General features: G+C 38.0%; 1 protein-coding gene across 4 annotated transcripts in view; it reads left to right on the forward strand.

Annotated features, from left to right (window-relative positions):
* Positions 1 to 15,730, forward strand: part of LOC124172032 — a 165,610-nt gene that overhangs the window by 130,375 nt on the left and 19,505 nt on the right. For all 4 annotated transcript variants that reach the window (XM_046551436.1, XM_046551435.1, XM_046551434.1 and 1 more), the window contains 2 exons: positions 7,789 to 7,914; positions 9,759 to 9,925. In XM_046551436.1, the coding sequence (XP_046407392.1) occupies positions 7,789 to 7,914; positions 9,759 to 9,925 (293 nt within the window). The remainder of the gene's footprint in view (positions 1 to 7,788; positions 7,915 to 9,758; positions 9,926 to 15,730) is intronic.

A 15,730-nucleotide genomic window follows, 5' to 3' on the forward strand; every position in this document is an offset into this window, starting at 1 on the left:
GCGCATACTTCGTGAAATTTTTTATGAGTACAACTTGACAATTTTAGGATATTTCCTAGCATGAATAAAATAATAATCAAAGCGATACAGGGAGATCAATGATGAGAAATATCACAAATAAATAATGAAAAAATTGATGTTCAATCAGCTTTAACATTTATTAATTTATATGGTAAGAACAAGATAAATTGCTCATTGGATCAGATATCACAAACAGCTTTGATGAGGACATTTACCCCGAATACATCGCATCGGGTCAGATTGAAATCTTTTTTCTTCGATTTTTTTTTAATGAAAAGATGTCGTTTGAACTTAAGTTTTTCTGGTATCTAATTTATTGTAACTTCGTAATTCTACCACTAAGTAACGTTAAATGTTCAAAGTGTTCCTTAGTTTCGATGAAATGTATGTTTTTACCGGACGCGACCCTAAGTGTTACAACTTATTCTCAAAAACTATCCATTATAAAGCCGATTAAAATTCATTCGCTCGCATTTTGCTTGATGAAATCGCCAATGCTTGTAGTAGTACTTCTTCTGCCACGGTGAAAACACGTACAAGAGACACATTTAGCTGTCATTGGCGAAGGACCAAAATTGATACCTACACCGAAAAGGGAAATCCTGGGAGAAGAGCCGAAATGGCAATACGAAGGAATGTATGTATAGTAATATTTCATTTATTTATAGCTTTTTATTTATAATGATTTTTTAATTTACGGTCGGTGATTCTTAGAAATATACCTGTAGGTTAGTGAAAATACCACTATGATGACTAACATTTTGAACCATTTCTGTTTACTCAACGACTTTATGCTAGGATTTTTTCATTTTCTCTTTAGTATTTGTAGAATGTCAAACCGTCCATATGTCACTGAAAAAGAGCTTCTGTAAGAACTGGAACGAAAATTCTCTTCCGTGTATTAGGAGAATTAGGAAAGAGAACATTTTGACCCATCTTCCCAGAACACACAATGTGCAAAAAGGGTGCGAGAAGAACTATCACTATTTTGCCTCTTTTTTGCGCGGTAGTATTAGATATGGGTAATAGTAGAAATTATAAATCTCTACTTTAATTCTGTTTCTGGAAATTATGCAAGAGATGGCGATATTAGGCATTTGAGTAAAGGTGAATAATCGGATCTCATTGGTCTCCTTTTTCTCCCGGGTCTGCATAAAGCTTCCAAAGTTGATTCCAGGGAGATTTTGAGCAAAGATGTCTATCAAATTTTTCCCTTACATTACTTACTTAAGCTATCGGATTTTTTTGCTAAGGCACATCAGTTTTTATGACCTCAGCACTAGACTAGAAAGGAAGAAAAGTGACTAGTAAGCCGCAGTTCCTGAGTTCATGAATAAAATTTTCAACAAATTTGAATAAACAAATACATCATCAGAGTACATCACGATTCTGAGCAACTTATACCATTTCGTGGCCAAAGTCTTTTTACGCAGTATCTACCCAAAACCCAAGGAAATATGGTACTAAATTCATTGCTGTGGTGAATGCTAAGAAATGTTACCTAAATATTTGAAATATATATGGGCACGTAGCCAAATGGCCCTTTCAAAGAATCCAATTCCCCTCATTATATACCTAGTCAAGCTTAGTAGAGCACATTGAATGCAGAGGAAGAAATATTACCAGTGACAACTGGTGTACCAGCATACCTTTAGCAGTAAAACTTCTTCCAAAAAGATTGGCTATAGTAAGAGTGATGAGTAAGAACAAAGCAGACGTTCCTCCTGAATTTCTCCCAAGAAAAAATAGAACCTTACATCTTGGGCGTACCCAGGAAAGGGTTAAAACAAGACCTTTTCCATAAACAAGACCTTTTGTGTTCAAAAGCCAACAATACAGGCCTGTGAAATGAGAGAGAATTCAAATTGTAATGATATCAAAATGTAGTTTAAATGAAAAAAATTAAATCCAATATTTTCTTTCACATACAGCACTACGGAAGAATCTCTCTCTTACTCCAATAGTAGATATTAATGCCAATATGTTGACAAAATTCATGCTGCTTCGTTTGGGGAATAGTAAGCGTTGTTGGACAAGTATGCTTCTGGATATTTTTTCTCTTCTACGTACCGAGGGATTATAGGTGTGCCATCAAAATTATTAGTCAATAATCCTAAGATTGTTTTAACGCAGTTCCCCATTCCTCTCTTCAATCCGCCAGTCTTATCACAGAGACATATATCTTCTCTTTTGCATGCTTTATACCCTGTACTATGTAACTCATTCGGGACCGTCCCTTGCCATTCTTCCCTTCCACCTGTCCTTCTATGATTGTTTTCATCAGGCCACCATGTCTCATAATGTGAACAAGTAAGTTGTCCCGTCTTCTGCGTTAGGGCTTTAGAAGACTTATTTTTTCTCTTTTTCTTAGCACTTCTTCATAGTTTACACGGTCGATCAATTTTATCTTCATCATTCTTCGGTAGCACCACATTTCAAATGCTTCCACTCTTTGACTTATCTGCTGCTATCAACGTCCAAGCCTCACTTCCTTAGAGAATCTTGCTCCATGCGTAGCTTGTGATGAATTTTTTCCCTACATCTATGCCTGCACTCTCAGCTGAAAGCAGATTTCTCTTTTTGTAGAAAGCCCTCTTCGCCAGCGCTATTCTACTGACTATTTCTTTCTTGCTTCGTCCATTGTTAGTAATTCGGCTTTTCAGGTAAGAAAACAATTTCACCTCTTCTAGCTTATGGTTTCATAGCTTAATGTTTGTCCTATCCTCCTCTCTTTTGCTGCATACTAATATCTTAGTCTTCCTTTTGTTGATTTTCAACTGATATCTGGCCATATTCCTGTCTAAATTTGTCAGTCTTCTTCAAATTCTTCCTGTGTCGGCTATGACTGGTATGTCGTCAGCGAATCGTAGCATACTAATGTTTCTCCGTTTATATTGACACCCAAAGCTTTAAGCTTACAGCTTAGAGTGAAAGCATAGAAGTAATTAAAACAATTCATCAGATGCTAAGCATGGAGTATGGTTCTCTAAGGAAGTGAGGCTTGGACGTTGACAGCAGAAGAGATGTCAGAGTGATTCCATTGATTCCAATCACATAAAATTATAACGTTTTCTTCACCTCTTACCTGTTTTATTACTGCTGTGATAACTTCATAGACGCCTTTAACTTCTTCATTCAAGTAGTCCTTCGTAGGTATGTAAACCCCAGCGTAGTCTCTAACTTTACCACTGTTGTCCTTTTATTAAGGGGGGCACCACTTTCCCTGAACTTCGTTCGTATGCTCCTTATATTTTACATTATTAACGGAAGATGGTAGTTATCTCGCAGTTTTTTAAAGTAGAATAGTAAGGACATTAGAACTAATTTATCCCCTACGAAATTCAATCGGGCCAAACGTTGACAAAGTCGAATAGTCGAGGAGAGATACGCAAAAATAAAGAAATTTTTGCGTCCTGGACGGATCGGAATGCGGTTTTTTGCATTCGCTTGCAAAAATTATTTGTAAAAAAGTTACCATATTTTCATTTGGGAGAAACCTTTAGTTGCATTGTTGCAGGCCAAAATGCACTCGGAAAATGCAATTTCTGAGACGCCCTTTGGAAAACGTAATAACTTTGTAGAAAAGAGTCAGAACTGGCCCGGAACGGGTACTCGGGGGTTTTTGAGGTCGCTGATCACGATTATGATGTTCAAATTGACACCCGGACCACCTGGGGCTCAGGTACACCGTCGAACGTCATCTCCGTGGAACTGTCCCAGAGTTCATGCGGGAAAGGAAAAACAAGCGGCATCCGGGGGTTTTTTGGGTCGCTGAATTCAAATATGGCATCGGCAAACCTCCCCCGGACACCTGGCGCACCAGAACCTGGACCTGGACGTCATCCCCAAGAACTTTCTTGACAATATCGACAAAAACAACCCGAAAATTATCGGATCCGTCCAGGACGCAAAACTTTCTTTATTATGGCCTTTTTTCGCGTATCTTTCCTCGACTAGAATCCATTAGTTCATAATCAGATATAGCTTAGTCCCAGAAGATACATTGAATGAATTCCGCACCATTTGTACGTTGAAGATGTTGTTATAAAATTGAAATCTAGGTCACTATAACTTTTCGTATTATCGAGGAAAATTGCAAGTGTTTATTTCGATAAGGAAATTTTCCACTCCATCAAGTTTGAATCTTCCGATTTTATTTATAAATTGAATTAAGTATCTGTTTTTATTTTCAGTGTTTGAAAATCATTTATCATTATACTAAATAAAGTTTTTAAGCATGGAACGGCAACTAAATATTGTCTTCCGTACAGTTCTTAGAGTTATTTATGAAAGAGCATATTCCAGCGTTACGTACAAAAGCTTTTGTGCTCTCACTCATACAAAAGTATTGCATCGAACAAGCAACTTTGTACGCAGTCACGCGCACGGGTGCATATTTAAATACACCAAGTATGGTATTCGACATGAAAAAAATCATTTGGCTAACCTGGGATTCAAACCCGGAAATCCCTGATGGCCGGTCAAATATGCTACCAATCATACCACGGAGCCACCTTTTTACTTGAGCATGAGATTCTCTTTCTCCTTGTGTCTGAGATTCGCCTTGAGAAAATTACTTGGTAACTGGTAGCCTAACTGACATGCAATCGGGAAGATCCGGGTTTGAATCCCGGCTAAGTGAAATGATTTCATCGTGGCAAATAACAGTCTTGGAATGTATTTATTTACATTCATGTTAAATAATAGTGGAATATAAGAACTTAAATTCCCTTCGAAAATAATAAAAAATTGAAATATACCAAGTACAAGACCTGACTTCAGTGCAGGGTGCCATCCGGGAAGGGTCTTACAGTGTACAAAGGGTTTGCAGAAAAAATTATCTGGTAATGCTCCTGAGAAAGGTAAGCTTCTTCCCAATGACTACAACCGCGCTGCGGGGAAGTTAATATCATTATAAATTGAAGAATTTTTAATAAAAGTACATTTAGTTGTCATAAATTTCTAGAATATTATTATGCCAAAGAATTTCGACAGTTAAGTTTAATGAGTCTACCTGATCCTGCGCACTAGTATTTTACATGAAGTCTCATATTTATATCGCAATGTGGTCGTTTACTCTGACACGAAATCATAATTTTAGTTAATAACTCGGTCGATGGATAGGTGAAAAATGTAATGTCGTAAAAAGTAACTACCTCGTACAGTCATTCTCACAAAAAATAGAATTGAAAAATCTCGGAAAATTGATTCCTTGATAATGAACAATTGATTGAATCCTTGATAATGAACAATTGATTGAATCCTTGGTAAAGAACAATTGATTGAATCCTTGATAATGAACAATTGATTGAATCCTTGATAATGAACAATTGATTGAATCCTTGATAATGATCTCTATGGTTCGAAACATGTCGTACGGGCGAAATATATCGGTGGAAGTCAACGAAGTCTCCTTTTCATTTTCGACTCTTAACTTCCACGTACTTGAGCCGAATACCATTGAACAAAAATCGCGGTAGTTGCCGCCCACTTCTGAGAAAAGTTGCATTCGTCATCAGAGTTTCGGTTCATTACGACCTGTAGTAAGAACCATTCATTGAGAGAATAAATCGCTCAGAAGAGTGTAAACAGCACTAGAAACAGGTTGTTGTTGAGAGCTATAACACTAAGTTAGTTCGCATAACTTCACTTCAGCGAAATAAATATCCGATATTCGAGTTTTATCCGTGTGCATTGGTTGTTCTCTCTTCACTCCTGCTACACAAGTAAACTTTCTGTCTTATACTTGTAAAACTGTTTCGCAGGTTTATTGGATCGCGTGCATCTATTTCTTTGCATACAACAAGCATATTTACGCAAATAAGAGATAGTTAACGATTAAATTTGGTCATCTAGACGTCATTGCTGTATTATATCGACCAAGCATCAACCCCTGCTTAGTGATACGGTGTTTCAAGTTCAAATTCTATATTTTGGTACACTCACGTAATAATTAATAATAAATTTTTTTAATTAGAATACTTTAATAAAAAAACAACTTATCGAAGTTTTGTCCCTCGGTTGCAAGTTATCGAGAAAAATAAACCAACGTGATACTTTTCATGACGTGTTTTGATGACATAATGGTTACTTTTGACAATATTTAGACATGAAATGAAGATATGCACAATGTATTACTCAGTGAAATATTTATTCTTGGGTAGCGTCACCAGCAACTTAAAAGGCAATGGTGTAACCTAGAACCTAACTGATAAAGTGCAGTAAATTTCTCTATATTCATCTGATTTTTAATGCTTGGTTACAAAAATTTAATATATTATAATCATAGCCAATATTTTTTCGAGAGGTATTTACTTAAAAGCAGTTTCTCCTTTTACAGTATAAATAGCATATTTTGTTGTACGTTTGGAATAACAAAAATGGTGAAAATAATTTGATAGTGTATTTATTAGCTGCATTACGTTTTTACAGATATTAGGTGAATGAAAATACGTATCTAAAGATATACAAACTATTAATAACGTAGCACACTTCAAAAGGATTTATACTCACCAGTATTCCTATTACTTCTTTTCCACCTTCCCACTAAAGATATGCTTCCTCTTCCTTCCTCAATTTGTCTTCATATTCTTCTCTCTCTTTCATTTCCTTTAAATTTCAATGCATCATAAAAACAGAAAACTTGAAAACCCGCGCTAGCCCCGTTTCAAACATGCCGCTCGCAACACAAGAAGAGGGCTTTGGATAATAATAAAAAAAACCGTTGGCCTGCTGGGGCCTGACGAGCCCGACCACGGGTCAGACGGGCTTCTTAGGTCGGCGGAAGCATAGAGGGGAAACAAAACAGATGGAGAAGAAACTAGAGACGATGGAGGGGAAGTAGTGTGAGAGACTGCTGTGGGTTGGGAAGCTCTTTCCCCGAGAGTGAGGGATCATACAGCAGCCCCATGGAAGAAAATATTGCAAGCGCTTAGCGTTGAGAAAGCACGCTCGGAAATTCTATTCACTCCAGCGTGGTTATTACAAAGATTACATTCATGAAACGTATCTTATTTCCAAGAAGAAGGTTGAATGTTCCCATATACCGAAAAAAATTCAAATTGCGTTTTCTACGTGGTAGAATTACTTCGAGAATACTGGCGTTTTATTGTGTTTTTGAGCATCAATAACTAATGCTTTTCAATATTTTTTCACTTATCAATATCAATAATCGTAGCTTAAACAATATCCAAAACAAGTTCTCTCTAGATTGTATACTAAGCGAGAAAATGGCGAGCGAACTGAAGTCCGCAGAACGGTTAATCGCGGAGGTATAACACCCTTAAAGAGGGATTGGAGTGATTGCTATGCAACCAACCTTCCTCCTCCGAAATTAACTTGTCACCGTCATTCTCGCCAGTTAGTCGACAATCGACACCGCTAATCGATAACGCAGAGGAGGAGAAGAAAAGGGATATTCAGCGAGAGGGACAGAGCATTGTTTTTTCTACATTTTTGGCTGCCTGGTCTGAGAGCTGTGTTTCCTTACATGTGTGCATCAGTTTCTTTTTAATTGCTAAGACAAGTTTTGTGACTGGGAGCCTTTGGTATGACAGGTACTTGTAATATCTTTGATTCTGAATATCTTGGTAACGGTGACTGTCAAATGGTGCTACTTTTAGTGTGTGCCACTATCATTTGACTTCGTTCGTCACCCTCACGCTCAGCCTGCGGTTTTTTCCCCCAGTGACATCTTTATCTTTGCGTTTTCACCCGAAAGTCGGGGTCTACGGTTACAGTACTAATATATTTTACTTTTGCATTCAGATCATTGAAGAGCGCGAAGTATGCCGTGAATTCAAGGAGAAAGTTTGATAAAGACATGGATTTGTTCTATACAAAGCTGAATGGATTACGGAGAGTGTGCTCCGAGGAACTGTTGAAGGAGTTAAGGTAAATATCGTAGTCGTAAGCATACTTCATGTTAAATTTTAACGATTTAAATATATTTGGCTGTTTTAGATGGTTAATGGAGAGGCCATTGAATAATAATTTGAATTAATTTATATTAGGAAAGCTGTAGGGTTTTCAGCTTTTAAGGTATTACAAATGTATGTTAATCAGATTGTGAGCAATTGTGGAGGTTTATATATTTTCTGACATAAGCTGCACAATTCATGTGGCATTAAACATTGCATGTATCCCGCATATATGGTCCCTTAATGATGAAGTAGTAACAGTACAGCGGGAGGCGGGAATGTTGACCAAATTTCTCTCCTACTGCTTCCAGGCAAGTAAGTGAAGCTCAATTTCTCTGAGGAGCAGAAGTGGCACCGCTCAGTTTGTAAAGAAACTTTTGGAAACTACTGGACATGAAAAGAAAGATGAAATATTTGGATTTCTGCTTTCAAGGGAATTATAAAAGTTCTTTTGTCTCGTGCGTGCCTGATTGGAATTTACACATGAGTTTAAAAATAAAACAAAATAAATTTGTGCTTTCACATAAATTTACAGAGTAGCACCTTCCTTAATAGTTACACCTCATGAGCGTCCACCCCATACAACAACCAAAATTTGGAGGAACTCAGTGTCGTATCCATATAATTTAGAGAACTCCAAATGCTTCATCAAAGACTGCACCTCACTCTGACCAAAGGCCACCTCTGTATATGAAATTCCCCTCTATTCAGCAGATAAAATTACACATATTTACGGAACCTACCTTTTTTATTTGGCCATTTTTCAGTGGAACTGCCGGTGGACGCTCAATACAAAATTCACTGCATGATGGAATTCACTTAACAATCGATCTTTCTTCAGCTTACATCTAGTCACACATCTAGTCCCACATGTTTATCACAATTGGTGGAATTTTTTAAGACTTCCCTCTGTCTCTGCTATGATATGACTGCTATGTCATCGAAAATACGCCGTATCGTTTTTCTTTCTCCATGGATCCTAACTCTGGGCTACCTCTCTCATATCTCATTGGTACGTTTCACGATGAACACGATGAAAATTATGGTGGCAGAGCACACCCTTTTCTCATGCCTTTCACATTCTTGTTTCTTCGCGGGGAGATCAGAATTTTTTATTTCATTATATACTGCTGCGTTTCTTCACAAAATCCCTTTATACCACTGCTTTTCCATTGGCATGTATTAAGGGAAGTTTGAAAATGTTTGATTAAAAATCATAGAAATTGAAAATCAAAGTTGGGCATGAGACTGAAATATGAATTTTTTTCAGAACAAACTAGAAATTCTTTTCAAGACTCTTTCTTAGTTCGAGGAAACCTTGATGCAAAGGAATGCACGTTTATCCTAACGTTACAATCGATCTTTTCAGCTTATATCTAGTCATTAGCTATACCATTGATGATGGAATTTCCTTCTGGCCTCCCTGTGTCTCTGCTATGATCTAAGTGCTATATCATCGGAAAGACGCAGTATCGTTTTTCCCTCCATGGATCTTCACTCCAGGCATCTTCTCTTTTATTTCGTAAGAACGTTTCTCGATGAACACGCTGAAAATTGTAGGAAGAATAGCTTACCCTTGTCTATCTCCTTTAATATTCTTGCCATTTAACGGATAGATCGATTTTTTTCATTGTATGCCGCTGCATTTCTCCACAAAATCTCTTTATACTACTGCCTTACTATTGGAATCAATTAAGAGAAGTTTAAAAATTTTCGACTAAAAATCATGGAAATTAAAAATCAAATGTGGGCATGATACCTTAATATGAATGCTTTACAGAATACACCAGAAGTTTTTTTCTTGACTCTTTTTCTCAGACGGTGTAAAATATCCTCGATTAATGCGTATTACTACGCGATGATCATGGAGAACGAAGTGGAGCAGGTCAAGTGGAGGATGGATAAAGCGCTGAATAACTCGGCGCCGCAGGCTCTCCTCCAATTGGTAATCACCATCAAGCAACTAGTCAAAGGCGAGACGGTCGGTGAGTATATGTGCATATATGATCAGGGTCCATTATGTTCGATGGAATAGAAATCATCTCCACAAATCCTTCATATCAGGGAAATGGAAAGTCAGAAATGGAAGCTTGGGTATTTCATTTTTATTTCTAGTTTCTGACCGCAGCAAATGATATATTGGTACTCAATCCAGTGAGAGAGTGGCATAAATTTTTCCTGCACTCTCACAGCTTGATTAGTTTGATTACAATCCCCGTCCACAAAGAGCCCTGCAAAACTCAATGAGAATGCTGGCACAATTCGTCGGCTGCATGTGTGCCATATCTCATTACATGCTTCTGATGGAGATATGGGTAAAATGATAAAGGTTAGGAGGAACGAATTGGCCACCTCGAGGAAAAATGTGGCAGTCGACAATGCACACACAATGAGGTCACAATGAGAATATCAGGTAGTGTTTATTTACTGAATTGGAACACGATCAGCATATTGATACCCATTATTAGGTACTAAAGTACATTATTTAAGACAATAGGTATTTGTGATTTCTAACTTGACTCATTTCCTCCTGGAATTGCCTCATCGCACGGGAAGTTAATTTTTAGGAAGTTTACCGTAAGTAAGACCAATGCAAAATTTTTGTCCTTTTAAAGTGTGGGCTGTTTGCTGGTTCAAATTATGAGCCATTCCTGGGCAACAATTATTTTACTTGAGGAAAAAATTTTTCCTTTTTAAGTCTCAATCAAGGGTATTCATGGGTAGCAAATCCACGCATTTTAACTACTTTTTCTCGAAACTGATTCAATTTAAGGTATGCGCCAAATTCGGTGCACCGTGCATTTCGGTCTTAGTTTGACTTTACCAAAAGGTAGGCATTTCACCACATAATATTTAGATTCAAAAGAAATAAATCATTATAAACTTCCTATTTATAATCATCAGTCTTGCTAACAAAACATTGGAGATACCTATTTAAATTATCCCTTACGTAATATATGTCAATGCGCGATTTAGAAATCATTAACAACTCTATTACAATCAAACAACAGTTGGAAGCAAGAAAATAATATGCTAGGAAAACGTAATTTTTCCAAAAAGCAAACGACAATGCATCCATAATAATTTGTCTGATGATATTAGGTTACTCATTCAAATGAATTTGGAGAGTGTTATGAATCATGCCTTTGATTTTAATATGCAGTTACATATGACAATCAAAGACTTTCTATAAAATGGATGCACTAGGCACTGTAATCATTTCAACAAAACTTGAAAGAGAATGAGTAACGTTTGAAGAATTTCCGTAGATGGTTGTTATTAATAGCAATAAACCGAGTTATTTTAATGTTAATTAAGGCTAAACACGACCGGCACTTAGTATAAAATCTTTGAAAGAGATGGAAAAACCATCGGAAGAAGCTCAGCTCCCTAGCCCTTTCGCGCCGGACCTTCGTTGAAGGAAATTCTTCCTCAATACGAGTCTCTTGAAAGTTTTCTTTACTCCTCTGTTCGAAGCCTTTCCGCGTCGACTAAAGGCAGTGGGTCCCTCCCGAAACATTTTTGGACCCAACTCGGTGGGGCGCCGATCCTTTTCCTCGGCCGCTGTCCCAGACCCTAGAGGGATTAAAAGCCCCTTCCTAGCACGAGTCCGCGGTCAACTAGCTAAAATATTAACGCAGAATATATGCAAATACTTGTTGTTCGTATCGATTTTTTTAAATTCAAAATGAATTTCGTGTTTTTTTCTGAGCGTGAGGAAATTTTAAACGAAGTTCTAACGTTTATATAGACGGATTTAGTATATTTACTAGTTGTTCTATAACTCTGTTGAGATTAACGTTAGAATTTCGTTTGAAATTTCCATGTGGTCAGCAAAAAACGATGAATTCATTTCTAGCATTGGATTTCAAAAGTAAGCAACAAATATTTTTTTGGAAAAAACACTGCAAATAACAGTAGTTGACCGCGTGGAGAGGATAGGAAAGGGTCGACCTGAGCGGCCGAAGAAGGGGCTGGGCTCGCGCTAAGGCGGATCACGAGGGGCGGCCGCGTCCTTGGGTCTATTGTGTCCGCCACGGTCACTTTTTTCGACCTGTGCCGCACAGGCGCGGCATTCGTTGGTTAGGGTAGGAACATTCAGGACGCACTGGTGTGGCATTCGTAGTTGAGGAAAAAAAATCCTCGCCGCACAGGTGCGGAATTCGGCGCGAAAGGGCTAGAATAGTAACTACGTCCCACATGTTCAAAAATTCACTATCCCCCGCCCATCTGTCCTCAGTCCCCCACTCTTGCGTGTCCTCCCCTCCGTAGTCTCCAATCAAGCCTCGGGCTCCACCTGATCAACATTTGCTCTAATTTCATGTTACGAAGGCCATAAATCGTTCTAAATAAAATATCAAGTTACACGAGAACAACAGAAGTGTCTTCAACCTCTCACCCTTTTTCACAAACTGACCTTTTGTGTCACCCTTCTTCAAAGTTCCCAGTTTTTCGGGGTCAATCAAGGAGTCAGCAATTGGGTCCAAAAGCGTATAACCATGAGTTTTGGCAAATGATATAGTATCTTGATTGAATTGAAATTTTTGTATTTTGAACAAATTTCAAAGAAAAAATTCACCAAAGACAGTGTATTTTTTACATTTTTAAGCATTTTAAAGGGACTGGATACCAAGCCAAAAATGCCTTTGTAGGACACTGCCATTAACATCGCTTGGGGGGCATTTTTCCATGTAACGAGGAACCGTTTCACTTAAAAGCATTGGAAAGATGTAGCCATGATTTCGAATTTTTAAATTTTTGTATGAGAAACCTGTTGGGTGGAAAATAATTCCTAACTTCCCAAAAATATGTTTTTTTGTCTTGAGAATTACTCCGCTCTATAAAGAGGCAAAGAAGTGATAAAAACTTAGCGTCATAGCTCTGTCTTATATAAATTCAAATAGTAGTGTATTGCGTGAATGCAATCATATTCGCGTGATTTTGTTAAGGGCGGTGGTTGTTTTGGCCTTTCTACGGGTCGACGTCTATCATAGTACCGGTGGGGAAATGGCGCTGCCGTCTTCCAGAAAAAGATCCACCCAACTCCACTTCCCCTCTTTTTGTCGGTCTATCTCCTTCCCCCCCCTCTCTCTCTCTCTCTCTCTCTCTCTCTCTCTCTCTCCAGCTTTCTCTTACCATCCTTCCCCACAAACTGCTCAACTGCTTTGGGCTTCGATGTGTTAGTAGGAGAGGAAAACTATTATGTTTGGCGAGATGGGCGTGTTCAACCGTGTCTGCAACCGTGTAAATGTATCAAGAAATGTACTTAGAGATGGGCCTCAAAAAAGGTAATGAGATCGCAATACATAAGGTTACTAATATCTAATCTAAATACTCTCCACATTTTATGAATTGAGTCGAAATTTTTCTCCTAGAAATGATAAAATGCTGGGGCGCAACTTCCATTTTCCCCTAGCATGTTAAAATTGGAAAGGTAAAAAATGAGGATACCACGAATCTTCAGCTTACTGTGATATTAGGGTCGGTGACAGCACAACAGGCTTCATAGCTGAAAAAAATTGGCAGGATCCTACGGTAGTTCAGCTTCAATATACGAGTATTCTAGCACTTAAATTCATCAAGCAAGTAATTAGGATTAAGGAGACAATTTTTGTCAGGTGTTGAGTCCGTAGGCGTTGAGAAAATCGAAAACGAACTGAAAAGGTTGTTAATATAGAAGACATAGTGAGGGTGTACACCCATTTTCCGTTAATAATGTGATTTATTTGATCTAGGAACCTTTCTGTTTACTCTCTTACTGTTTTAAATTTTTGCTCAGAAAGCAAAGCATCTTCTCTCTGCCTGTACCAAGCCTGTTGCGTTTTACATCATATATGTTTCCTGCCGCACAAAAAACTGAACACAGTGGATGGCGGCATGGCAAGAAACTTCGCCACTACATTAGGCCTTGGGTAGAAGATGCGAGTCCTCCAGTATTTCTCAGGGAAGGAACTTGGTGGTGCAATCATCTCTGATAAATAAGCTTCAACTCCAGCTTCAACAGTGTTTTCTACAGTGACTTTGGGTACTTTACCAAATGCATCACTGTATCTTGACCGCATACCTGCCACAGGCTCTCTATTCTGTATTTGCTCTGCCGGAAGTTGTGTGCCAATTAGAACCTATACAGTAGAACCTCGATTTATCATTTTTCAGGGGGATGGACCAGAAAAACGATGAGTGCGGGAAAAAGATCATTGCGGGAATGTTTGGCTAGGTCGCGTATGTCACAGGAAACAAAGCATATCGTTTTGTAATTATGATATTCGTTAAAGGATTCATACAATATTTTTGCTGTTTACAGGAATACTAGTATTTTATTGACACACTTAGGCCATATAGTTGATTCGGCTAATATCGCTTTCAAATATCCTAAAGGAACACGCCACCTCGCTAAAAAAGGTTTGCTCTCCACACGGCATTCACACTGCTCAGTGGCATACCCAGGAGGGGGACCAGGGGATCAGGACCCCCCTCCCCGAAATATAAAAATACAATCATTTTCCTTTATGAAAGAAAGCAAAACGTTGAATAATCATAAATTTACAAACTATTTCTTTAACGAATGAAGTTTTTTCGATTATGAAAAGTGTTAAAATTAGTTAAAAATCCATTACTTAGTACTTATTTTTTCAAAAATTTCCCTCCCTCCCCTACCCTCCCCCCGAACAAAATTCCTGCTACTATATATTTCTGTTAGATTAAAAAATTCTTATCCATCAAACGCTATTTCCAGTACACGTATTCACGAGAGCAATATACATGTTCTGCCTAAATCAACCCCTTTCGCCGGCGCAGTGATTGGTCCTGAGATGGATCACCAAGGCCAAAAACAATCTTTTATTTGAAACTTTCCTGTTTAATAAACGTATTTTTCATGTAATTTAGGCAATTTTTAAAACATGGACAATGTTGCGTTAATCGTCTGCGGCACGCCCACCTCGGCTTCTTCTCCCTATTTGTTTTCCCCAGGTAGCTCGCTCTACCCCCACCCCTACCGCCATGTGCTATCGGAAAACCAAAGGCGTTCCCCGATATTCACGCGCTTCTAGCCAGGATTCTTTTCTCCATTTTCAATTATTTTTAGTCCATCTTTTAAAGTTTTTACTAGTTCCTTTGGAAGGGCATGATTCGAAGACGGATAAAAATATTTCTAATAAAAACGGAATCCGACTTTATCAAACACACACGGAAAACACTCGCTAGTTAAAAGTCAACACATCCTGGAAAGTACGGAACCCCTCGTGCGAGGTAAGCTTCGGAATTGATGCTATCGCTTACAGCGTACACTGAGCATACTGCAGAGGGTGAAGCATGCCCATATGACTGCGCCATGAAATTTTTTGTCCCAATGATAAGGCAACTTACCTATACTTTCTAATTAGCGTAGCGCCAGATGAGCAGATGAATTTTGATTGTTTGTAAGGAAAAACAAAATATTCTGAGAAAATATACCTTCGTCAGTAGCTCTCAAAAGTGAGAGATGTAGTATAACTCGTAAATTGATAACTGATATTAACCTGATATCCCGTTTTCGGATAAAAATACCACATTTACTGCCGACAAGCTCAGCTACAAGGACATCGAATTTTGCCAGAAATAACCGTCGTATTTCCCCAACTATTTCCTTTCTTAAAATGCTTATAAAAACGTAAGAAATACGTCGTGTTTGGTCTCGTTCCTTTTTGAATTACGTACAAATTAATAAAATTTAAAACTAATAAAAGTATAATAGCAATCACTGCAATTCAATGTTACGCACCTTTTGGGCTAAAAGATGATTCATGCAG

Source organism: Ischnura elegans (genome assembly GCF_921293095.1).
Source record: "Ischnura elegans chromosome 13 unlocalized genomic scaffold, ioIscEleg1.1 SUPER_13_unloc_1, whole genome shotgun sequence".
Lineage (NCBI taxonomy): Eukaryota > Metazoa > Arthropoda > Insecta > Odonata > Coenagrionidae > Ischnura > Ischnura elegans.